Source organism: Saccopteryx leptura, chromosome 2, assembly GCF_036850995.1.
Source record: "Saccopteryx leptura isolate mSacLep1 chromosome 2, mSacLep1_pri_phased_curated, whole genome shotgun sequence".
NCBI lineage: Eukaryota > Metazoa > Chordata > Mammalia > Chiroptera > Emballonuridae > Saccopteryx > Saccopteryx leptura.
The window spans coordinates 137,069,808-137,096,489 of NC_089504.1; the positions used below are offsets into that span (position 1 = coordinate 137,069,808).

At 38.7% G+C, this 26,682-nt stretch overlaps 1 protein-coding gene across 7 annotated transcripts in view; it reads right to left on the minus strand.

The window, feature by feature from the left end:
• Positions 1–1,186: 1,186 nt before the first annotated feature.
• SINHCAF (SIN3-HDAC complex associated factor) overlaps positions 1,187–26,682 on the minus strand; it is a 34,176-nt gene continuing 8,680 nt past the window's right edge. For 6 of the 7 annotated variants that reach the window (XM_066368899.1, XM_066368896.1, XM_066368894.1 and 3 more), the window contains exons 2-6: positions 20,645–20,792; positions 19,355–19,454; positions 17,446–17,572; positions 8,244–8,394; positions 1,187–3,267 (exon numbers count right to left, since the gene is read on the minus strand). In XM_066368899.1, coding sequence (XP_066224996.1) covers positions 3,108–3,267; positions 8,244–8,394; positions 17,446–17,572; positions 19,355–19,454; positions 20,645–20,772 — 666 coding nt within the window. In that variant the 5' untranslated portion in view covers positions 20,773–20,792 and the 3' untranslated portion in view covers positions 1,187–3,107. Of the gene's footprint in view, positions 3,268–8,243; positions 8,395–17,445; positions 17,573–19,354; positions 19,455–20,644; positions 20,793–25,456; positions 25,539–26,682 lie in introns of those variants that run through there. The other variant, XM_066368895.1, reaches the window with a different exon arrangement.

Here is a 26,682-nt window from a genome sequence, read left to right on the forward strand (position 1 = left end):
ACCCTAAGCAAAGGAGCCTGCTACTTTGTGCCTGGAAACCGAGAAATTTCCTTCAAATCCACTAAATTTGTGGTAATTTATTACACAGCAATAGACAATATAGGTAGTTACCTCTCCACTCTCCTAGTTAACTTCATAGTAACTAAATCAACAGCTGGCAAAACATCTAACTAGCCTAAAGGAAATTTAAATCGTAATAATTGTATAAAAAGTTGGGCCCACAGGATCTACATCTCCCACATAATAAAAAAATCCATTTTTTAAACTTTGATATGGATTACACCTATTTGGATTTCTCATAATCCCATAAAATAAATAGTTCTGTTAATTATTTCAGACATTTGGAGGCTCACAAAAGCCAAGTGACTCAAATGGCTGATAAGGGACAGAGCCAGGAAAGAACCCAGGTCTGACCCCAGTGCCAAAACTCATCTTTCCCTAAAATCACTTTTTATAGTTTCTCTAAAGTTTTGATGATGCTTCTCACTATGCCCATAGATAAGGTCCTACCAAAAACATTAAAACAATGGATGGATAAAGATGTGGTACATCTACACAATGGAAATTCATGCAGCAATAAAAAAGGATAAAGTCTTGCCATTTGCAACAATATGGATGGACCTAGAGAGAATTATGCAGTGAGATGTCAGAGAAAAACAAACACCATATGGTTTTTACTTATATGTGGGATCTAAAAAAACCCAACCAAACAAAACGCAGACTCAGAACTAAGAGACCAAAAGGATGGTCACCACAGGGGAGAGGGTGGGGAGAAGGGTGAAAAACGGGGAGGGGGTACCGTCAATATTGTGGTAAGTTTGCAGTGACAGATGTTTACTAGAATTAATGGGCTGATTGCATAAGATATAAAAATGTCAAATCATTATACTGTACACCTAGAACTAGTGTAACTAATGTATTATATAACAACTGTACTTAAAAACAAAAAAACCCACTGGAAACATTTGATTCTTCATTGTTAAAATAATCTTATCCATGAGGTTAATTGTTGTGTACATCAGTTGAAGTGTATTTTAAAGTCTTTATTTCTCAGTAAAGAGGGCTTTTTTCCTTCATGGCTCGTAATACCAAGAGCTTAAACTGTATCTCTGAAGGCCAGAAATGTTCTTTAGCCTTACCCAAGAATACCTTTCCAACAAAGCCACAAAACAGCTTCTTTTGTTTTCTAATAAGACTAAATTTATTCAATAACCTAGTAAAGTTTTGATTATAAGTATCCAACAGTATAAAAAGTACAAAACAGATTTGTAGATTTCTAATATATTAATACAAAGTGCATGACTACATACAGTACATCCTACAGGCAAAGAGAGGTGGAAGGGGAAAAAGAAGACTGTGGTTGAAGTCTAGTAATAAATAAATAAATACAGAAGTTGAGATGATCCATATTATAGTATATTCTACCACCAATACTGCAGCCAAAATGTACAAAAGAAAAAAAAAGAACCATTTCAAAATAAACTCAGGAGGAAGGTGATAATGGCCGAGATGCTTGTCGTACACCTGAAAAGCTGTGGGACAGCCGCCCAACTCACTGTGCACGTGGTGGCTGGTAGTTTCTTCCAAAAGCAATATAAAATCTTAAGTTTAGAGTAAGAACTATAAAACTACAGGGTGCCCTTAAAAAAGTGGCTCACTCCTTACTGTTATTTATGCTATCCAATTTTTTTAAATCCAGCTTCATAAATAAACAATGAGTCATTTTATTATAAGGTAGGCAAATGATCCTCCCTCATTATGATGCATGTGAACTGGTATTTCCTGAACTTTGAGAAAAGAGGTAATGAGAGTACTTTGGTTTGGGTTCAAGTAACAGGCTGTCAATAAAGATTTTAGAATTGAAGGGCCTGTGTTCGGGACTTACCATCTAACATCTCCATGTTCAGAATGCCTGACTACAAGAAGCCAAACCAAAACCAGCCTGCTCAGCATGAACACACCTCTTTTCTTTTCTTAGAATTTTACTTTAATATAGTGAGGAAAGAAACAACAACCCAATAGGTTAAAACAAGTCAAACAACCACTCTACGCAGATAAAACCTTCACAAAGGTCAACTGAAGTAATCCAGAGCTAAAACTGAATTGTGTCGTTTTTCAATGAAGTCACCAGTCATAGAACACAAACAAAAGTCAATTATTTACACACTCGGCAAGCCCTCTAGGAAATGGGCCCCCAGAAGCATTAACCTTTGTCATTTTTATGCTGTCCTAAAGGCTTGCCCATTTTATTTTTCAGATAATTTAACATTTTTAATAGTGTGTTCTCTACCATGTGGTAAAGCTTTGGTACTATTCATAGTAAGATTGCTTATCCTAAAGACTTGACATTTCCCCAAGAGGAGCTTTGATTCTGCTTTAGAAGTTTCATATAAATTAAAATCTTCATCAAATATCAATATGAGGGAGGTGACACAGGGTACAACATATACAGTCCAGTTACCTCTTTGTATACTTAGAAATTACTCCTTCAAAGTACTTGCACCAGGGAGCTTAGTCTGTCCTGCTTAATATTCAGTAGTACAGGTTTGAATCATCAGAACCTTGGCCAGACCTTACTATTTCAAAATTATTAACAACTACCTCTAAGGGGCAAGTCCAGGTTACTGAGTTATGACAAATTTATTATCATGAGGGAAAAACAAGTGTAGTCAGCCATCTTTAAAAATGCCCCAACCACTGCTTCTCAATATAGAAAGACTAAAACTACATACGTTTATCATACAACAAATCCCATCTCTGTCCCCTGAAATTCCCCTAGTTTCATTCATTAGAAGGGGATTTAAAAGAAAAAAGACTTAAAGAGCACTTTACAGCAGCATTCAGCTTTCCTATGAAATACTCAGCCTCTTAAATATTATGTACACGTCTTTTTTTCTTTTAGTAAGCTAGACACTGGCTTCAGAGTTTGTGGAACTTGTGGAAATGGAGGAAAAAAAAAACACCCATTCAGAACTATTATAGAAATTGTCTTTTGGCAGAATAGCGGGTATCCAAGTTTAAAATTGGAGAGTTATTTTGTTGCTGTGGGGTTTTTTTTCTTTTCTAAAATTTAAATCATTTTTGTTCCCCTTCTGCATAAACCTCAGTCACCACTCCTGAGTGGAGATGGGCAGAGGCTCCGGCCCCGGCTCCGCCGGCTTCTCAGCGGCCGCCTTCTTGTTGCTGCAGCAGGGCTTGAACAGGTGTGTGTCGATGAGGACTTCCCCAAAACGGCCTTTATAGATAATCCCACAACAGATTTTCTGTCTAAAAGAAAAAATAAAAGAGGAGAGAACAAAATATATTAATAAGGCAGAAAAACAGAAATACAAAAGTAAAAAAGAAAGAGAAACCTACTTCATCCTAACAGCTAAGTACATGATCAAAAGGACTACTTCTGCATTCCAAATGAAAGAGCTCCCAGAATGACCCCAACTGGCTAGGTACCGGGAACCACCCAGGTCCCTGCAATCCCACGCCAGAATTTTACCACAGAGTCAGGGGAGAGGAGGCATTCTGAGAGACGGCCATCAGTTTCAGAGGCTGCTGCCCAAGTTGTAAGCGGTTTCCTCCAAAACTCACCAATGCTTGAAGGAAAACAGCCACCATAAACAGGCTGATCTAGATGGTCATTTTATTATAATTAAGTACTTAGTAGACATAAGACATAAACATAAAGGCACACACAGAAAAAACGACAATACAAAACATCCATAAATCACATAATCTTTAAGGAAAAAAAACTGACTACCTCCTGTGAAATCCCTGTGATTGTCTCCAATCCCACCCCAAATCTCAGTCTTCCCTCCTCAAGTTTAGGGTTAGAACTCCTTTTTATTCTATACTTCATGGTTTCACATTTGCATCCCTAAACATAATACTTAGTTACCTCATTCATATATAAAATCATTGCATATAAAAAATCAGATAAAGGGTAAGGCAAAAGTAGGTTTAGAGTTGTTCATGTAGAAAATTAATGATTAGTAATAATATAATACAACATAAACTGCTTCACGTACAACTATAAATCTATTTTTGCCCCACCCTGTATATAAAATCAGATCACATTGATTTTATGCATAGCATTTATGGAATATAGAAACATGGAACCACACTCTATGCTGCATTAACTGAGGTTCATATTTACTGCTAGATAGCTTTATTTTTCTATTAATTTATTTTTTTGTTTATTTATTGTGATAGAGACAGACACAGAGAAGATAAAGCTTTATTTTTTAACTTACGTACAGCATTCCACCACGTGAACATACCACAATTTACCAATATCTCCTTTTCGTGAGGCAACTATGCTATTAAAAACATGCTGTACGGCCCTGGTCGGTTGGCTCAGTGGTAGAGCGTCGGCCTGGCGTGCAGAAGTCCCGGGTTCGATTCCCGGCCAGGACACACAGGAGAAGCGCCCATCTGCTTCTCCACCCCTCCCCCTCTCCTTCCTCTCTGTCTCTCTCTTCCCCTCCCGCAGCGAGGCTCCATCGGAGCAAAGAAGACCCGGGCGCTGGGGATGGCTCCTTGGCCTCTGCCCCAGGTGCTAGAGTGGCTCTGGTCGGGACAGAGCGACGCCCCGGAGGGGCAGAGAATCGCCCCCTGGTGGGCAGAGTGTCGCCCCCTGGTGGGCGTGCCGGGTGGATCCCGGTCGGGTGCATGCGGGAGTCTGTCTGACTGTCTCTCCCCGTTTCCAGCTTCAGAAAAATACAAAAAAAAAAAATGCTGTACATATTCTTGTGTGTGTATATATATATACATATATATATATATATATCTAAAGGGTTTTCCTAGGTTACATTGCTGGGATAGAGGAATGGGAACATTCAACTTTACTCAAGAATGCCAATTATTTATCAGTGGGTTCCCTATTACAATTTTGCTACAGGTTTTATTTTAAACCTTGATGAGATGTTAAAATTTATCAAACATCTTCAATGTACCACTAAGATGACAGGCATTTCCCCCCCTCATTTAGGGGAAATTATATTAGTAGCAAATTATATTAGCTGACTTTCTAATGTTTAAACAAACCCTACATCCCTACTATAATCTAATGTTTTGATATCAAACTTACGTTAGCCTCCCAGAATGCTTGAGGCCTATGCCCTCTTTTCTCCATAATCTGGAAAAGCCAGTGCAAGATTAGAATCATTTGTTCCTGAAGTGTTTGGTAGAACTGGCTTATCTGGTCTGGAGTATTTTCGAGGAAAGAATTATAACCACTGGAATAATTTTGATGAGACTAATCAAGTTTTCTATTTTTTCTTGAGATAGTTTTTGTAAACTGTCCTTTCCTACTAATATATGCACTTCACATAAATGTTCAAATTCACTGGCATGCAGTTGTTTATAATAGCCTATTGTCTTTCAAATTTCTGCTTTAGCTATATAGCTAAATCTCCCTTTCCTTATCCAAAATGCTATGTGTACCGTCTCTTTTTCTTGAGCCGCTTCATCTCTAGTCATTTCTTTTTGGTCTTTTTCAAGAACCAGTTCTTAGTTTTACTGGTCCTATCCACTACATAATGGTTTCCTACTCCATTTATTTCTACTTGTTATCTTTAGGATTTCTTGCTTTTATTTATCCTTATATTGGGCTTTATTAACCTTTAAAAATTAGATATGCTACACTTCATTTACTTTTAGTCTTCCCTTTATAAGCATTAGGGTGATCACTGTTCCTCTTTCCGCCTCTTTAACATCTTATCACATGTTTTGATTTGTAGGCATTTTTCAGTTATTTTTTAGTGATGAAGATTTTCTAATTTATTTTATACTTTCTTCTTGGAACCATGATTTTTTAAAATTTACAACTATATGTAGGTTTTCTATTACTCTGTTTTTTGCAATTATTAAAATTCTGTGATCTTCCCTTCTGGCTCTTGAAGTTTTGGGGGTTTTTTAATAATTTTATGTATTGCATTTTTATTTGTTTTTTTGTGACAGAGAGAGAGAGACAGATAGGGACAGACAGGAAGGGAGAGATAAGAGGCATCAATTCATTGCAGCACCTTAGTTGTTCATTGATTGTTTTCTCATATGTGCCTTGACTAGGGGCCTCCAGCAAAGCGAGTGACCCCTTGCTCAAGCCAGCGACCTCTGGCATCAAGCCAGCAACCATAAAGTCATGTCTATGATCCAACACTCAAGCCAGCAACCTCGTGCTCAAGCCAGTGACCTCAGGTTTCAAACTTGGGTCCTCTGCGTCCCAGTCCGATGCTCTATCCACTGCACCACCATATGGTCAGGCTATTTATTGCTTTTTTAGAGAGAAGAGAGAGAAAGATAGTGGGAGAGGAGCAGTATGTGCCTTGACCAGGCAAGCCCAGGATCTTGGAACAGGTGACATCAGCGCTCCAGGCCAAGGCTTTGTGCCACCACAGGTCAGGCAGCTCTGGGAGCTTTGTACTTATTTTTTACTGATTCTTTTGGTGGTTACATAGTTAATCAAGTTCCAAAACTATTCAATATATTTTTCTCAACAATACAATACATTTATATATTTTAACCTCTATCAATTCTGTTACCTTTACTTACGTTATTACTGTCACATAATTCTTTTTAACTTTTTAATCTCACAACTGTTATCATTTTAAGAAATCAATGTTTGTTTAAATTTATCTAATATTTGCTACTTTCTTTATTTCTCCTCAGAATTTCCATCTGGGATCTCTTTTTTTTCTGCCTGCTTTGCTGCACAACTTGGCAACCACTCTCAGTGGTTTTTTTTTTCAGTCAGAAAGTTTTATGTGGCCTGGCTCAATGGTAAAGCATCAGCCGGCATGTGATGTCCCAGGTTCAATTACCAGTCAGAGCACACAGGAGAAGTGCACATCTGCTTCTCCACACCTCCTTCTCTTGCTTCTCCCTCTCCTCTTTCTCCTCCCATCCTGCAACCATGGCTCGATTAGAGCGAGTTAGCCCCGGGTGCTGAGAATGGCTCCATGGCCTCTGCCTCAGGCACTAAAATGGTTCCGGTTGCATCGAGCAAGGGCCCCAGATGGGCAAAGCATCACCTGCTAGTGGGCTTGCTGGGTGGATCCCAGTTTGGGCATATGCAGGAGGAGTCTGTCTCTGCCTCCCCTCCTCTCACTAAAATAAAAATAAATAAAATAAAGGTAAAATCTTATGCCCTCATTCACAAAAGGACTTTGTGATATGTGTATATATACACACATACATAATATTCTAAGTTGAGACATTATCTGTTGGCTCATCAAAGAAAATAATCTATTGTTTTCTGTCTTCCTTTACTCACACAGAGAACTCAACTTTGCATACCTTCCAAAATAATGTCTTTCTTACTGCTTAACAGTCTGTTTTGTCTTTCAAGTTCTTTAGTTTCACTATGATATGTCTACGGGTCAATTTTATTTACCCATAAGACAACTGGTAATGTTAAGTCTTCCTGAATCTGACCTAGAAAATCCTTAACCACTTTTTCTTTTAATTTTTTCTCTTTTCTAGCCTATTATCTTTTTGACTTAGGGGATCCCACATTTACTTAGAATTGACCTCTGTTTATACCTTATTAACTTGCCCACTTATCAATGCCATTTTTAATGAACTGAAAATATGTATTTCTTGCCTGACCAGGCGGTGGCTCAGTGGATACAGTGTCGGACTAGGATGCAGAGGACCCAGGTTCGAGACTCTGAGGTCGCCAGCTTGAGTGCAGGCTCATCTGGCTTGAGCAAAGAGCTCACCAGCTTGGACCCAGGGTTGCTGGCTCAAGCAAGGGGTTACTCGGTCTGCTGAAGGTCCGCGGTCAAGGCACATATGAGAAAGCAATCAGTGAACAACTAAGGTGTCGCAATGAAAAACTGATAATTGATGCTTCTCATCTCTCTCCCTTCCTGTCTGTCTGTCCCTGTCTATCCCTCTCTCTGACTCTCTCTCTGTCCCTGTTAAAAAAAAAAAAAGGAAATATATATTTCTAGCCCTTTTACTTTTGTCGGTGCATAAATTAGGTCAGAATATTCATTCTGAGTCTACTCATACTAAGTCAACTCCATTACAGGAAATTTAGGTTCCCTAACATAATATTCATTTTAAATCATTTTAAATAGAAAAACACAAAATCCCAACCCTCAGCTCAATTCTTGTTTAATCCACCTCCAATCATGCATGCTAACAGTCATTTGCCAAACGCCATTTAACTGCTCAGGAAGTGGGAAACTGTTGCCTGTAATTAAGAAGTTTTGTTGGTTAGAGAGGTATTTTTCTATTGCTTTTACCTTTTCCAGTATGTGAGATCTAAAAAGGAAAAAACTGGCGTTCTGTTAGAGCCCGAAGCCATCTCTGTATCTGAGCCGTCATCTGACTGGTTACTATAGCATGGAGACTGAGCTGGGGAGGCACTTGAGGTGGTACTGTGAGCATCAGAATCTGCAATAAAGGTAAAAGAAATATATATAATTTAATTATGTGCAACTGCAACTAGGCCTCAGCATAGAACACTGTGAATGAGTTAAAAAAAAAAAAGAATTTATTTTCTCTTTACTACTGATACTTGAAGATATTTGTACTAAATTGTTTCTAAAAGAAAACAAGAACTTAAGCTTCCAGGAAGATAAGAGTAGACATACTTTCCCCTATTCTCCCTGTTTTAAGAAGTACAACTAAAAGCCCCAAGTGTTATATGTAAAACAAAGACTATGGAGGTTGGCAACAGCTAGAAAGCTTAAGACCCATAGAAGGTCATGGGGGCGAGTTCCCTAGTCTTTGTGGGCTTTATTTTGCCTTATAAATTGCTAACCCAGAAATATCTATGGATAAAGACATTTAAAAGAAGAAATAAAAAAACCTGGCAGGGCCCTGGCCGGTTGGCTCAGTGGTAGAGCGTCGGCCTGGCGTGCAGAAGTCCCTGGTTCGATTCCCGGCCAGGGCACACAGGAGAAGCGCCCATCTGCTTCTCCACCCCTCCCCCTCTCCTTCCTCTCTGTCTCTCTCTTCCCCTCCCACAGCCAAGGCTCCATTGGAGCAAAGATGGCCCGGGCGCTGGGGATGGCTCCTCTGCCTCAGGCGCTAGAGTGGCTCTGGTCGCAACATAGCGACGCCCAGGTGGGCAGAGCGTCGCCCCCTGGTGGGCAGAGCGTCGCCCCCTGGTGGGCGCGCCGGGTGGATCCCAGTCGGGCGCATGCGGGAGTCTGTCTGACTGTCTCTCCCCGTTTCCAGCTTCAGAAAAAAAATGCAAAAAAAAAACAAACCTGGCAGGTTAGCTCAGTTTGTTGGAGCATCATCCCAAAATGACAAGGTTACGGGTTTAATTGTCAGTCAGGGCACATATGGGAAGCAGCCAATGAAGTAGAATACATAGAATAACAAAGTGAATGTTTCCCCCTCCTCTCTCTTTCTCCCTCCCTTTCTCTTTCTCTCTATAATCAATCAATAAATTTTGAAAAGGAAAAATGTCAACAAAAACTTGCTCTCTCTAGCCAAAGGACCAGGAAAGGAGCAGTCTAGCAAGACAAGAACTTTTATTAGACAAACTACTCTACTCCTGGCACCCCACAGGAAAATACTGGGCCCCAGCCCTACCCACCTAAGCAAAGGCCAAGTGGGGAGCCTAGCTTTCCATCTTCATGAGACTGTCACAGAGCACCCGAACACCTCCACCAGTGTGGTGTCAGCATGCCGATTGAAGAATTAGGACTTTCACTATAACCTACCAAAAACAGGGCCACCCAACCATATGGGAACCTTAATTCCCACCCCCACATAGCAGCAAGGGGGAGCTCCTCCCATCTCAGAGGTCAGTTGAGGTAGAGAACTTGACTTGTAATAACCACCTGGCAATAACAAAGTGGCGCCCCTCCCCCACAGCCCCTGCTGGAGCAGTGTCAAAAAAGGCCAGTTAAAGCAGGTTTTAAATAAAATCCAGTCTCAAAAACATAACTCTAAAATATCCAGGTGTCAATCAAAAATCATATATCCAGTACCTGGAATATCTCAAACTGAATGAAAAGGCAAGTAGATGTTAACACCAAAGTGACAGAGATGACAAAATTATCTGATGAAAATTTTAAAGTAGACAAGACAAAAATGCTCCAATAAGCCGTTAAGAATGTGCTTGAAACAAACGAAAACACAGTCTCGGCAAATATGATGTCTCAGTTAAAATAAGAAAAAGAAACTATAAAGAAAAATCAAATGGAATGGAAATTAGAACTGAAAAAATATGATAAATGAAATAAAAAGCTCAGTGATGGGCTCAACAGCAGAATGAAGAGGACAGAGGAGACAATCAGTGAACCGGAAGAACAAACAACAGAAATCACCCAACCTGAGCAACACAGAGAAAACAAATGAATAGAGCTGCAGAGACCTGCAGGATGCTAAGGAAAAACCTGCATTCCTGTTACTGTAGTCCTGGGAGAAAAGGAAAGAGGGTGGATGGAGGTGCAGAAGTACTCAAAGGAATATAATGGCTGAAAACTTGCCAAATTTGGCAACAGACATAAACCTATAGATTTCAGAAGCTGAGCACACCCCCAACAGAATATACCCAAAGAAATCAAAGCCAAGGCACATAATTAACCTTCAGAAAATTAAAGAGAAAGGAAAATGACACCTTACAATAGATCTTGATTTAAAAGAGAATAAAGGTAATTAATCAGATATAAGCTAAATACAATTTAGTATTTTTGCCCTTAGAAGACTTCATATAAATTTCCAAGCCAGAAAGCAAATCTTTTGGTTAATAATCAGTTTACTATTTTCACTATTAGGCATTATACTGCTTCCTATCCACAAGAGACTGGGCTGACCACACATCTTACCTTCAGCTAAATTAGACTATCCCTCCGGGAGGACAGAGCAATCCTTCAATTCAGAGAACTAATCAAATATTTATTAAGCATCTACTAGACATCAAACCCTGTGTCATACCCTCAATGCAAAAAAAAAAAAAAAAAAAAAAGACTAAAGAAAATATTTTTCAATAGAACTCACAAGTAAAGTTTACATAAAATTAGGTGTCTAAAACAAAGAAAAGCACCATGTGTTCTAATTGTTTATTCATTATTAATCTCTGGATAGCCTAACTCTACACACACACACACAATCCTCAAGAATAGCAGACTTTAAAGAAGTAAGTCTACTGGAATGTTCTCAAAATATAGATAGCAGCAGTCAGCTCCATACTGCTGAAGAAAACTTACTACCCTAGAAACTGCTTAATGTCTATGAACCATTCAAACTTGCAATTATTTGGCCATTTTATACCTATAAAAATGGCAATTTCATATGGTTTAATCTACAATATTACCTGGGATACTAGGATACAACTTAATTATATACAAGCAATTAGTAAGAAAACTCTCTTCTAGAATGATGTCTGGAAATTCTTCAAAAAACTGCAATTTTAAAAAGAGAATTTGGAAAGGCACAGAGGAGTCATTAGACAGCATGGCACGAAGTAGCTAGGTACAATGAGCAAAACTGTGAAAGCAGAACACACTATGTATACGAGGGCAGCTGACTCAGCCCAAATATTGGGGTTTTTTTTAATTAATTTATTTTTTTACAGGGACAGAGAGTCAGAGAGAGGGATAGATAGGGACAGACAGACAGGAACGGAGAGAGATGAGAAGCATCAATCATCAGCCTTTCATTGCAACACCTTAGCCGCTCATTGATTGCTTTCTCATATGTGCCATGACCGCGGGCCTTCAGCAGACTGAGCAACCCCCTGCTGAGCCAGCGACCTTGGGTCCAAGCTGGTGAGCTCTTTGCTCAAGTCAGATGAGCCCGCGCTCAAGCTGGCAACCTCGGGGTCTCGAACCTGGGTCCCTCCACATCCCAGTCCGACGCTCTATCCACTGCGCCACCACCTGGTCAGGCCCAAATATTCTTATAAAATAAGAACTCCAAAGGCTTGACAGAAATTCTCAACTTTACTCTATAGCAACTTCAGAAATCAGATTTTAGGAAGAAGAATGACAAAAAATATATAGCTAACAATTTGTTGTATAGAAATTTGTTATAAAAAATAAAAACTCTTTTGGCCCTGGCCAGGTGGCTCAGCGGTAGAGCATCAGCCTGGCGTGTGGATGTTCTGGGTTCAATTCCCGGTCAGGGCACACAGGAGAAGCACCCATCTGCTTCTCCACCCCTCCCCCTCTTGCTTCTCTCTCTTTCTCCTCCCCCCCCCCCCTTCTGCAGCCATGGCTCAACTGGAACAAGCTGGCCCCAGACACTGAGGATGACTCCATGGCCTCTGCCTCAGGTGCTAAGAGCTCAGTTGCTGGGCAATAGAGCAATGCCCTACATGGGCAGAACATCACCTCTAGTGGGCTTGCCAGGTAGATCCTGGTTGGGGCGCACACAGGGGTCCATCTCTGCCGCCCCTCCTCTCACTTAATAAAAAAAAAAAATTAATAAAAAATAAAAACCCTTTTCACTTGATTTTTCCCTGCTTCTCTGATTAGGAAATTGTGGTTAAATCAATGTTAAGCGACACCAGGGTCACATATTTATGTCACGGGCAGTAACTCAAATCCAGATTTCAAGCTCTAGATCCAATGCCTTTGGAAAGAACGTCTCAGGGAGAGAAATGCAGGTATGGGCAGGATGCATGGAAGCAAAGGCATAACCAGAGGCAAGGAAACCATTTCCAAGATGGTGTGTAAACACTCAAGTATCTCAAAACTGGTGAATTTGCACACAGGTGCTAGCAATTCACAACACACCTGGGGAAACCCTGTTTAAGTCTGAATCCCCCAAACCCACACACCCTGCCTTTTCAAAAGGACCTATGTTTCCGTCTCCAACCACTCAACACAGCTTTATCGTAAAAAATCTAAAACTACGCAGGACACAGTCCCTTAAGTAAGGCAAAAGTTAGTCACATTATCACTTTCCCTATAATTAAAGGGATGAGCTAGGAATATATGCATGAATAATTAATTCCTCTAACCTTCATGTGGTATAAGAAAATTACTATTTCCCAAAGTTTATTAAAAACATCTAGTGAAGGCCCTGGCGAGTTGGTTCAGTGGTACAGTGTAGGCTCCGCGTGTGGCTCCCAGTCAGGGCACAGAAGCGACCATCTGCTTCTCCACCCCTTCCTCTCTCACTTTTCTCTCTCTTTCTCTCTCTCTCCCTCTCTCTCTCCTCCTCCTCCTCTGCTCCTGTAGCCATTGCTCAACTGCCCCAGGCTCTGAGGATGGCTCTATGGCCTCTGCCTCAGGCGCTAAAAAAAATGGCTCCAGTTGCAGCACAGCTGCTCCCCAGATGGGGAGAGCATCGCCCCCTAGTGGCTTGACAGGCGGATCCTGGTGGGGGCACCTGTGGGTGTCTGTCTCAGCCTCCCTTCCTCTCACTAAATAAAAAAATTTTAAAAAAAGACATCTAGTGAAAATGGATGGTGCAGTTAAAGTTAGTCTTTTTTCCTCTTGGAAATAGCCGGTGAAGAAAGGAATATGTATCATTAAAACATTCCAATCTAATGTTACCAAAATGTTTTACTATAAATGTATTAAAATATTTTAGCTAAAGATTAAATACAGGGTGAGGTAAGTTTACAGTTGTTCGTATAGAAAATAATACAATATTAAACAGTAAAAGTCCCCGAAGTCTCAAAAGAGCAATGATTTGTGGGATAGTATGGTAAGCCCAAAGCCCTCATCAACGCACATCTCATATGCAGTAATTGAACTCATTAACATGAATTTTGAGTATTTAGACCACTGCTTATAGGTTAATATTTTCTTGCATTTTTAACCCCAGATGTCCTTGAGCTCCACTGTTAGCTCTTCGGTTTCCATTCCTGAGTGAAGCCATGGAGAACGAGCTTCCAAGTGAGGTCTTTGGGAAATCGTGTGTGGCAGAGGTGGTGGGAAGAAGCAAGTCGAGCTTTTTCCCATTGAGAAACTTCTACATTTTGTATCTTTCCAAGCAAAAAAAAATGGGTACAAAAATCTTTTCATACCATTTTCGAACTTAACATTTGTTAAACACTTAAGATTGATGGGAAAGGCCTCATGAAACACTGTGAGTAAAGAAAATGACTGTACTAAACCCAGTTAATTGTTGAAAATGTTAAGTATCAGCTAGTCCTAATTGTCTCTAAATATAACTCTTCTTTCCTATTGGCTTAGAGTATTTGACGTGAAGAATGAATGGAGTGCAATGATAATGATCTGGTCCCACTTAGTCATACAGGATTAGCTTCATTCTCTTCACACATTCACTAATGACTCAAGTATCTGGCTAGTAACATACCCTAGGTTGCCTTTTTCTTTTTAATTGCCATGAGCCAAATATCTCCTCTTCTATACAATATCATTTTTTCTTGCTGCCACCACACCTTTTGATATAAAGACTTCATCTTCAAAGCGAAGATTTTGAAAGAACCTAGCGTGGAATAATACCACCACACTGGACTGAGTGGAAACTGCCCTTTTCAAAGGTGCCACATTTATGAGCCAAAAATTTGGTGTTTAACGGTTTATCTGGAGGGAGTAATGTGTGATAGAAATGGAAATAAAGATGTATAGCAACCTCATAAAAAAAGAGATTACTGATTCCATTGTGAATGGGGTGAAACTGTTAAATGGTAAAGTTTTCATGCACAGGCAAAATGTATTCACTAGGTTTCTACGTAGTGATCTGCTTTTACTTTGTAGTCCTCAAAAGGCTTTTAAAAAATAATGTCTATCCTTACACTTAGGTTATATAGGTCAGTCTTCTTTATTAATTTTTTATGTTTTTGTAAATTCTATGTTAACATCCAGTGGTAGCTATATATTTATACATTCAGGCATCTCAACTGTATACGCATTAAATAAATGCTCTTTTCGTCCTTTATAGGTCCCAAAATGTAAATGCTGGCACAGAATTATGATGCAGCGGAAACTACATAAACATTTCTCCAACCAAATCATTGTATGTTACCTCCATTCAGTGTGTTCCTCGTTCTATTATACATTGTATATAGTGAAAGAATGTGTCGTCTTCCAAAACTACATTATATCTTCTTTGTCTGATCAGTTTTTTTCCTTCAAAATGGCAAAGTAGTGTTTACTTACTACAATATTATAGTAAATGAATAAGTCACCTGTGCCAGTATATATAAAAAAGGGGGAATGCTTTCTGAAAAAAACTGTAGACTCGCATTTTAAATTTTAAGTGGTAATTCTGGAACTCAGCTGCCAAGGCCAACCTATGGCCTCAAGTACGTAATTCTTAACGTAGATGTTAAAACTGTACCTGCAGGACTGGATAAATGTTGGTTTTCCTAACTTAGTGCAGGTTTCAAAGGATAAGTCTCTTAAATGCTGTAATTAAATGTGTGTTTTGAGCTGATCCTAAGTTGTCCTAAAAATATTTATTATGCTATTCTTATGAAAATTCTAAATACCAAAAACACCACAGCTATTTTAACACAGTACTGATGGTGAGAGGAAATGCATGCGACGGAGGTTTACTTCTCATTCCATGTTTCTCAAAGCTCGTGAGCAACCTTCACCAAGAAGGCATTTTAGACTTTTCTAACAGCACTCCAATACATTTTATTATAGAGAAATAATAAAATAATAAATAATAATACAAGAATCGTTTAGCATACTTGCAACTGTAAACTTATGAAGTGGTAACACCTACTTACTTGAGTACCGGCGAGCCGCAGACCTGGACAGATCTTAGCGTTCTGAAGTATTGGTAATACTGTGCCAAACAGCAGGATGGTAGAGAAGGAGCACAAGGCTCTCGAGTTAGACAAACAGGAGGTCAAATTCATCTCTACCACTAACTGAGTGACCTGGGTCACCATTCTGTACTTCTAGTGCTAATCTCTAAAACAGGAATCATTGAGGTAATTATGCACGTAGAGTGCTGGGCAGTTATACCCCAGTGCTCACAAGATGATGGTTATCCTTCCTTTCTCAGTCGACCTGATCAGTAAATTTAACTGTCTTTTCCCAGTGTCCCAAAACAAGCATGAATTTATAATATTTTGTCGAATAGGGTCTTACAGATTTTTTTTTTAATTCTGAAAACTCCAATATAGGTCCACAATCCATATCTACAAACCTGACTAGCCTATTTACAGTTTATTTATTCCACTTACATGAACACTGTGAATATTTATTCTACCTATCTAAATAAAGTTTCACTGCAAAACACTAATAGGTTTGATTCAGTAGAGCTGCCTCTGACCTTACCAACCCAAAGAGTATGATACAAATATTACATAGTAACATCATATGCACTGTATTTCCTTCTCAAAAATCTTAAAACTACATTCCCAAATACAGAAGTACCACTATAGGCCCTGGCCCTTTGGCTCAGCAGTAGAGCGTCGGCCCAGCATATGGAGTCCTGGGTTTGATTTCTGGCCAAGACACACAAGAAAAGCCCCCATCTGTTTCCCCACCCCTTCCCCTTTCACTTCTTTCTCACTCTCTCTTTTCCCCTCCTGCCGACATGGCTCAATTGGAGCGAGTTGGCCCTGGGTGCTGAGGATGGCTCCATGACCTCCACCTCAGGTGCTAAGAAAAGCTCAGTCGCTGAGCAACAGGGCGATGGGCAGAGCAATGCCCCAAATGGGCAGAGCTTGCCAGGTGAATCCTGATTAGGGAACATGTGGGAGTCTGTCTCTCTGCCTCCCCTCCTCTCACTGAATAAAAAAAAAGTAGTACCACTATAGGTTCCCTACTCACAATGACAACTTCCTGTAAGAGTTTAAGAACCAGATATTAGCCTGAGCTGTGGTGGCGCAGTGGTTAAAGTGTCAACCTGGAAATGCTGAGGTTGCCGGTTCAAAACCCTGGGCTTGCCTGGTCAAGGCACATATGGGAGTTGATGCTTTCTGCTCCTCCCCTCTTCTCTCTCTCTCTCTCTCTCTCTCTCCCCCCCCATAATGAATAAATAAAACCTTAAAAAAAAAAAAAGAACCAGATATTAATTTGTCATTCTTCTGCCATTCTATCAACCCACACAACACACACTGCCCCCCTAAACTTCAAAGTCCTGAGGCTGGCTTTATTGCATGCAGTAAGTGAGTTATAATTTCTAAAGTTACTTTCCTGCACTTTGGTCTCAGATAATCCACTAATTATTAATGTACCTTTCTGCACATCTCCAGGACTGAACATCCTTATGCATAAAATATCAAGTAAACAAGCTTGAAAAATGGTGTCTTCTAGAAAATTAAGATGTCAATAAAGACATCAAAGTGGTCTCAGCACAATTTGAAGAAGGAGCTAGCTAGTGAAAGAACTTTTATGACATCAAAATCAAGAACAATGTTCTAAGATTGCACAAAAATAATACGGCTACCAAGTCAACGATCCCTTCCAACACTCCTTTTCTTAAAAAAAAAAAAAAAAAAGCAATGAAAGATAAAATGGCTCACATATAGCATATGTCACCCCAAGGCAAAAATAAAAATTAAACAACTATTCTTAAATACTTGTGTTTCCATATCAAACTTACTGTGACGTTTAAATTCCTTCTGCAATTTGTTGATCTGGTTGCTTTTTATCCTGTTTCCAGATAGAGTTTTCACTTTCTTTGGTTTCAATGTAGTCTTTAGACTGGGTCCTGCCCTTGCATCTACCACCTGGAAGAAAATACTGAATATTTAATACCATTTAAAAAATGACACCTCTGTACTCCTTTGGTTCAAACAAATGCCAATTTGAAGGAGCCCAATTTGAGGACCACAATTTTCTACTGGAGTGTTTGAGAGCCCGTGTGTACTCTTTTTTTTCTCTAATCTTTATATAGAATTAAAGAATAGTTTAACCACTATGTCGTACATCTGAAACTAATATAAATACTGAATGAAAACTAACTAAAAAATAAATAAAACAAAAAATAAAGCGTATCAAGGAAAGAGAAATTTTAAAAAGAATAGTTTATATGATGGGGTTTTCTTTGAAGTAGGTAAGAGCAGGAGTCTGCTGGACCAAAACTTGAAATAGATTTAAATATGGTGAGGATGACCCAAGTAGGTTAAGAAAGAGCAAGTCCAACAGCTAACATTTCTAACGGCATTTTTCGCAGTTTACAAAAACCTTTCATATACTTTTGATTTAACCTTCACCACAAAGCAGTATGGGGGCTATTTTTGTTGCTCCCATTATAGGGTAAAGGACAAAAGAGAAATGAATGATTTACTTTGCCTTATTTCACTAAGCTAGTAAAATGGGCAAGGGGAGGGGGCCAAGCCTCAATTCAAGGCGTTGGGACCTATGCTTTCAGCTCTTTTCACTACACACCCTTAATGCCTGAATCGGTCACCTGCGGATAATGGCATGTACCCCCCCCCCCATCTAGCACAGCTGTTGGTTCAGCCCTGTATGTGCCACTTCTCATGCATTCATTTATATTTACTCCTTGCAGATTTCTCCCCTGATATAGAACGGTTGCCATCACCTTCCAAATCATAATTTAGATCTTCTCCAAATTAGGTATTTAAAAAAAAAAACAACATCTTTTTTTTTATAAGTTAACAGGATCGACAGAAACCTCTCATAACAATGTAAATTACCAAAGGACAGTATAAGGCAAGTGTAGGAAACAAAGGTAAAGAATAAATACCTGATTAAAAACAAATATGTTTGTATTGAATCCATGTTAATACAATAAGTTAAAATTAATAAAAAAAAAAGGTAAAAAAAAAATATGTTGTATAGGTGTCATAAATCTGAAAGCTAGCACCCAAAAAAAATGAAATAAGACTTAGTGGTGTTACGGTAATCAAAAATATTTTTTGAAGAATTCTGGCGACATCATAAAGTTAAAGGTCAGAAGAACGCACATTTATATACCAGTTGTATCTCAACTAGATTTAATTACAGAGTAACAACAGCTTCCATCTAACTGAGTGCCTACTGTGTTATACTTTTTCTCATTCAGTTCTCACAACAGCTCTGAGAAAGCGATTATCTTGATGCTCTATAAGTGAATGTAACTTACCCCAAAGTTCGCAACTATGTAGTAGGTGAGAAGGGCCAGATTCAAACCCAGTTCTGATTCAAAAACCTACACACTCATTAGTACCAACACAACTCAGGATAAATGTCATCCTAAGAGTTGAAAAAAAGACCCATGCCTGATTAACTCTAGGAATTTCCGGGTTAAACCTAAAAATAGGTGAGAGTGTAGACTGGGAATCTCTGAAATGGGGATACCAGATACAGCTGGAGGGAAATGCCACACCACGCTACTTTGCTTCCCAACAGGACAAAACGTCAAGTGACTATATCTGAGCAGCAACTGTTTTTCTTTATTCTTTTCATATTTTCCAGGGACATATTACTTCCTAAATTGGGCGGAAACTCATGTCACTTTAACATGTAACTGAGGTATAATTGCGAGAGATGACAGATGCACTAACATGATTCCAGTTTTTCTTCGACCCTGCCGGCAGTTTCTTCCATCTCTTCACCAGCAGGACACAGGCATTGCAGATGTCTCCCGACCGGGTCTCGTGCAGCCTGAGAAGAGAACAATCCAACCTTTATTGGTCTCCTTCACATGAAAGAATTCAGGCAAGTACATTCCTTTTAGAAAAAAACAAACAAACAAACAACCATATCCATTTATAATTTATTTCTAATCATCCTGGATGATCCAGTTCCATTGTTTCTGTAGTATTTCAGAAATATAATTAACTTCTAGAATCAATGAATCAAAACTTTTATGTGCTGCAACTTGGTTATTTTAAAATAATGTTTTTAAAATTTAACAACAGTAAAATTTAGATCTACAGGGGATCCTGGTCACCATGGTTTTAAACAATACTGTCCAATTAATCTTTCCTGAAATATGTAGACACCTCATAAGCAATAAAATGCCACCTTTTCAAATATTGTGCAATGGTATTCTAGTTTCACAACTAATAAAACCAGAGGCACTGTCATTTTTAAAAAGTGATTATATCTGCATAAGGGGGGAAATCTATTAGTCACACCAAGCTGTTTTTTAATTATACCTCTGAGGAACTTTATCATTTACTATACCTGTCCCATATTAAATACATCAGAAAAATACTGATAATATTTATGATGTATACAACTGGAAATGACATTAAAAGGAAAACATAATTTTAAAAGGCAAGGTCAGTGGGGACCCTTTTTGACACCCTTAAAAATAAATACAATGTCCAGGATGAACAATAAATAATCAACAAATGTTTTGATAAAAAAGTGGTGAAATTAATTTCTAACATGGAAACTAGTTCAACATTAAGTATTTTATTTTATGCAAAGATATGTTGGGAAATAAATTCCACTTCTTATCTTACCATAGTCTTACTACTATCCCTAGCAGGCTGGGTTAAAATATATTTCTATAATTTAGCAAAAGAACACAAAAGACAGAAAATTACTAGAGAATAAATAATAGAATTTTTTTTTAATCTCTTTATACATACTGAAGTTAATAAAAGGGTTTGTTTGGCTATAAGTTCAAAAGGTTTCACAATTAATTTGGTAGTTCCTCATAATCTTAAAAAAGGTAGGCTGTCAGTGTGTTTAATTGGTTTTAAGAGCAAAGGCCTTAAAATAGCCTAGATTAGAATATAAGTGAAAAATTAGCACACTGCTACAATCTCCTTGTTCAGAAATATTTCCATAGGCTGTGATCCTTCTCACTCTAAGACTGGCACAGACATAGATGATCTTACCCAAAACAGCTCTGGAAGTCCTTTTCATAGCGTTTGCTGTCGGTGAATCGGGAGCTGGAGGACTTAGCTCTGCAGATACAGCAGCCTTCTATACTTCGGTACATCTTTGGCTTGTGAAAACCAAACATCTTTTCTTCTGGGCAATAGTCTGTAAAGCCAAGGGAATTGACACAGCTTTGTTGAGGGCCATTAACAAGAACCCATTAAGAGAGAGAGAGAGAGAGAGCGCTCTCTGCTCGACCCACCCCCACCCCCTTGGTATTACATGACCACGCCAGAGAGGAGGGCCCTGGGAGAAGACCTCCAGGACCGCCCTCCATTCTTGGCACTAGCCTGACAAGAAAACACACAGATGAACTCAGTTATTTACAAAGGCCTCTACTATAACTCCTTCTATCTTCCTGGTAAACATGCCTTCTTAACCTAGGGGATGGGAGGCATTTTTAAAAAATCAAGTTTTAAGTAGAAAATACAACAAACTTTCCACAAACCTATAAAATGATGGACTCCTACACAATGAAGGACATACCTTAAAATTTAAGCTAAGGCCCTGCCCTTTATTTTGTGCCTCTGTGTCAATGTGATTCCCCTCCGGGGGAGTTTTGAGCATTTAACCATGACTACTATTTGATACTAAGTACACAAGTAATGCATCAACCCACACTACTTTTGCCCTATGGGAAACAGGAGGGGATTTCTTCTGTGATAAATGGGAAGTGCAAAGCAGGCAAATGGGCCCTGAATTGAAACTATCGAAAAAAAGGATGTAAAATTTACAAAAATCCAGGGTTAGAATTTAAGAATATAATTTCATAAATCATAAATAGGAATGAAGAATAAGCTCACGTTGCCTGACTACTGGTCTGCCTCTCAGCTGTTTAGAGGTTTTCAGAGCTCTTTTATGAGGCTCCATGCCTGAGAACAGTACTAGTGGGAGGCAGATGTTCAACAAATATAGAGTGAGATAAACCGTGATTCTGATGAACAAAAAATCTTAACATCAAGCAAGAAGGAAGAAACAGCTCTAAGGCTACATGCAGCAAAAATGTAGCTGGCAGTAAATATGAACCTCAGAAGCAATTTAAAACATCGAAACCAAGGGCCAACTTTACCAGAACATAAGACTACAAGAAGTGATGAAAAGGCAATGAATATAGAAACTATACCCTAATAAACAAGTCTAGAGGGTGTGGGCATGGGGGTGTGTAAGAAACCAATTACAAATAATCACAAAAGCATCATATAAAAGCATCAGTAAGAGAAAACTATTAACACCAATTTAATCGGTGTTCATTGTTTTAGGACTTGTAACCACAGAACACCATCCTCCTTTTAAAGTTCTTTTAGAAATACAATGAAATATATGCAGACAACAAAAACTTCAGTATTTGTCTTTGAATAACCTCTTGCCTGACCTCATTCCATTCTAACTCTGGTTAGTAGTATATCAAAGCAAATACATTGCTCACAAAAATTAGGGGATATTTCAAAATGAATATGAAGCAATAAAAAAAGCATTTCATTTCTTTTTATTAAACAAGATCAGAAAAGCAAACACGTCAAAGAAAGTTGTTCGATTATGCAAATGAGCTGCAATCTCAATTATCGTGATTGAGTAGCAAGTGACATAGTTTTGAAGCAAAAAGGTAGTGAAATTCTTTCTAGTCCTCAGACCAAACCGTGGACTCTCCAAAGTCCCCTAACACCCTCCACCACCATCAAGAAGGTCAGAAGTCTACTGTGCCTCTGTGCCTCCTACAGCTAGTTGCCAGCTTCATCAATAGCTCTAGGAAACTTCAGCCTCCCTTCTCAGCAAGGACAAAGGAAGCATACCAGAAAGGCCGGTTCATTCCATTAACACACAGACCAAATCCTATTACAAAAGATAGATTCCTATCTCTACCCCCACAATCCCCTCTCCTCCCACAAATAAACATGCCATCAAAACTGTCCGGCATTCAGATCACCTCCAAAGTATAAACTACCTTCACTGAGGCTGAATGGGACCATGAAGCCATAGTTTGTGCCAAAATCAGGCTGGCAAGCTGTTAAGGAATGCAAGGGTTATACCGCATTCTACACTGAGGAAATACTGAGACTTTCCTTCTCATCAGCTGTTACGATGACTCAAGTGTTCATTTTCAATTTTCCTTTTTGTCCATACAGATCTCTACACAACATACACAAACAGTTCCCCCTGCAAGATAATCTAGTCCTCAGTTTGAAGACAGTATTATTTTTCTTCTAAGACATCAGGAACATAAAATAGCTTGATGTCTTGATTATTAATCTTTCATGCAGCTTTGTGACTTTATGTTTGTCCATACAAAATTCTTCTGCCTGAACATTGGAGAGGGATACAAATCCTAGGGTTCACCCTCTCCTAGGAAATGCTAAATACAGTGAAGTGTCAGACACTTGTCCTAATGCAACACACAAGTAGCGCAAGAACCTTTTAAAGGATGATTATTTAAGAAACTTATTAAACCTTTTCTGAGCTTATTTCTGTACTTGAGAGGCACCTGGGAATCTGCGACGAATACACAGGGGTTTCAGGCTGGGCTTTGTTTACACTAACCCCATTAAGCAGTAGTTGGTGTTCAACTATTTTGAGCTTTAGGGAGACCAGATGTTAAATGAAAGAATTTTCTCAAAATCTATAGACCCACCACTAATGCTTTTAAACAAAAAAAGAACCTACCTGATCTCTGGAAGAAAACTAAGAACACAAAATGGTTCTGAAATCAAGTTATTTTGTATACATACACGTATTGAGAAGGTGGATGTGGAGCAGCTTGATTGTAAACTTGGGACTGCTGTTATTTCAACCAACATAGTGGTTCCTTTTTCTTTTTTTTTTAGCAAGACAGAGACAGGAAGGAAGATGAGAAGCATCAATCCATGGCTGCATCACTTTAGTTGTTCATTGATTGATTCTCGTAAGTGCCTGGGGGTGGGGGCATTCCAGCCAAGCCAGTGACCCCCACTCTGGCCAGTGGGCTTTGGGCTCAAGCTAGTGACCTCAGGGCTTCAAACCTGGGTCCTCAGCATGCAGGTCACTGCTCTATCCCAGGGCACCACCACCTGATCAGGCTAGTGGTTCTTTAGAATACTTCATTCCTAGTCCTGCATTTGTGCAATACTATGAACTGTCAGCTACTAAACTGTCTGTGACTTCTCCATAATTCTCATAGGCATCACATCACTCAGCACTGTTTTAATAGAAGGAAGCTGACACTATCTGCTTCCTAATCTATGGGCAAGGACCCCACACAATCTCACCCTTATGTGTGTGCTCAGGGAAAGCAGAAGAAAATTAAGCTTTGAGATAAAGCCAAAAAACGAGGTAAGACTTAAAATGCTGATTAAAAGTAGTCATTTATCCTCTAAAATTAAGAGTGTTGATGATTGCAAAACTCTGTAAATAAAATAAAGGTCACTGAATTGTATACTTTTAGAGTAAATTTTATGGTAGTAAATTATTTCAATGAGCTTGTTTTTAAAAATAAAAATAGGGGGTGGGAAGGTAGAGGAGGGTATAGGGGCACAATGGTGACAGAAAGAGACTTGATGTGGGTACTGATGTACAGATGATGTGTTGTGGAATTGTGCATCTGAAGTCTGGGTAATTTTGTCAACCAGTGTCACCTCAATAAATACAATAAAAAGAAAGAAAAATAAAGTAAAAATAGACTGGGCTAGAAATTCTTCTGTCTGTATTTATCTTTGTAACCTCAGCATCTAGAATAGTGCCAGTCACTTAGTAAATATACAATCAAGTTTTTTGAAAAGATGTCATTTGTATCTCGTACTTTATGTTTTTTGAAGAATTTTCACTGACATTATTTCTTTGGCTACTGTCAGCCAAGTAGCCACAAAATTTTACAATACTGTTAACAGTTAAAGACAAATCAGCCACACTAAAATGACTGTTGTGTCCAATTAAGTGCAATTTCCCTAAGTTAAAAAGATTCAAGTTAACAGCCAAGTCAGCAAAAACTCTAAGAGGAATAACCAATATATATGAACAATATTAAACAGAAAACAAAAAGTGAGTTTAAAAATGTAACAATTAATTTGAAACATTTGTTTTTATTTTTTTGAGGTTTCTTCTACTTTAAAACTATAATTTCACATAACTCTTAACAATCAACCATGAAATGATGAGGAATGCAACCTCAGAGTTAAGACCAGAAAAAGGTGAGGTAACCACTGTATTTTAGAGATACAAAAGAGCCAATTTGAAACTAATCTTATACGATTATGAAGTCAAAGATCAAGGTCAATGTCCTATTTTACATTTAAGTCAACACATATATAAGATAAGTCTACTGAGTACAATATAACATAAAAGGGAAAGAAAAGGAATCTTCACAGCAACAACCAGTACTGGAGATATTATTCAAAGGAGGTCTTATGAAAATAATCCTAAATTTACATATTATCTCTTATAAATTTTCAGCCCTTACAAAGAATGCAGTACATCTGTGACCATGTGCAAGGAGGAAACTATCCAAGATATTTTGTCCTGTGCAATAAATAAGCAAGTTGAATAATAGTTATACAGTATAATCCCATAGCATGTTTTTCAAATGAGATCTCAAATAAACAAACTGGCATTTTGAAAGATTTTTAAAACTAGTAGTAAATTAGTGGTTGCCTCTCAGGTGGTACAAGAATGAAGGGAGCTTACTTTCACTTTACTCCACTCTATCCTGCTTTTATTTTTTTATTTCAAGAGCACCATGCCCCAAATCCTTAAGTCACCGTCGCACACCTTGACTTAACTAAAGAGGAATCTGAAAAACTTACAATTCCGCAAAGGCATACAGATAGAGATACACACACACATTAGGAGATATAGTCCACAGGAAAGCAAAGAACAGACCAGTAAGGTCAGAATAGACACAGAGCAGAGGGAAGGAAAGTGCCCAGAGAGACGAACTAAAACATTGGTCAAGAGGGAAGGAAGGAGCAGCAAACGAAAAGACAAAAGGAACCAAGCAACCAATGACAACTTTGAAGTGAAAGAGATTCATTTCCTTAGGGCTGAACTTTAAATGACAGGATGATGGGAAAGGAAGAGGGGAAAAAAAAAAAAAAAAAACAAGAAAAAACACTCTGATCAGAAGCTAGAAGCAACCATGAGTTGCTGTAATTGGCAATGCTATCCTCCACCATTTTAGTCAATGGTATCCTATCTTTAATCACATATAAGTACAAGATCCAGTAAACACTAACAGTGTCACTAGAGCAACTCTCTTCACAAAGGGTCAAACAGGACCAAGCGCTTTGTGTTCTTGGGCTGCTAGGCCACCGGGTTCCAGTATCCCACAACAATGAGACAAGTTTCCTCAGCACTTAAGAAAAGCCATGAAGCAATTAAACACTACTGTTCCCTGTAACCTGCTTCTAGATACTAGCCCACATCCCAACATCAACAGTTCTGAATTTATTTATTCACTTTTGCGGGACAAATTTAATCTTGCCTGGAGGAAAAGTGAGACAGGGTGGCAGAGCCCACTTGTTTCTGATAGCTTCTCCAAACACGTATCCAGTCTCTGAGAAATTATACGGTCAAATATATATATATAAATTGTGGCTCCTGTGAAATCCACATCTTGCAGAAGAGCCCAAAATTCACTATATAGGAAAAGTGTCAAATTCAAAAGTAAGTTTTCAGCTGAAATAGCATAGTTTTAAAACTTTTTTTTTTACATCACAAATCCAAGTCTCTTGAGTTTTAGGTTTTACTTACACACACACACACACACACACACACACACACACAGTATCCCAATTCTAGATTCCAAGCAATTCTAGTGGCTAAAAATGTTAAGGTTGGAGAGGTGGTATTTATTTGCTTTTAAGGGATGATTATCAATTAGAAAATGTAACTACTGTGAATCTGGTGAGAAAGGCACTGTCATAAAGTTGGAGTCTATTTCGCTTTTGTCTTTACAACTGAATAGGAAGTTATTTCTAATTTTATTTGCCCCTCTGTAATACTACTGTGAAATCTTGCTTCTACTTTCCAG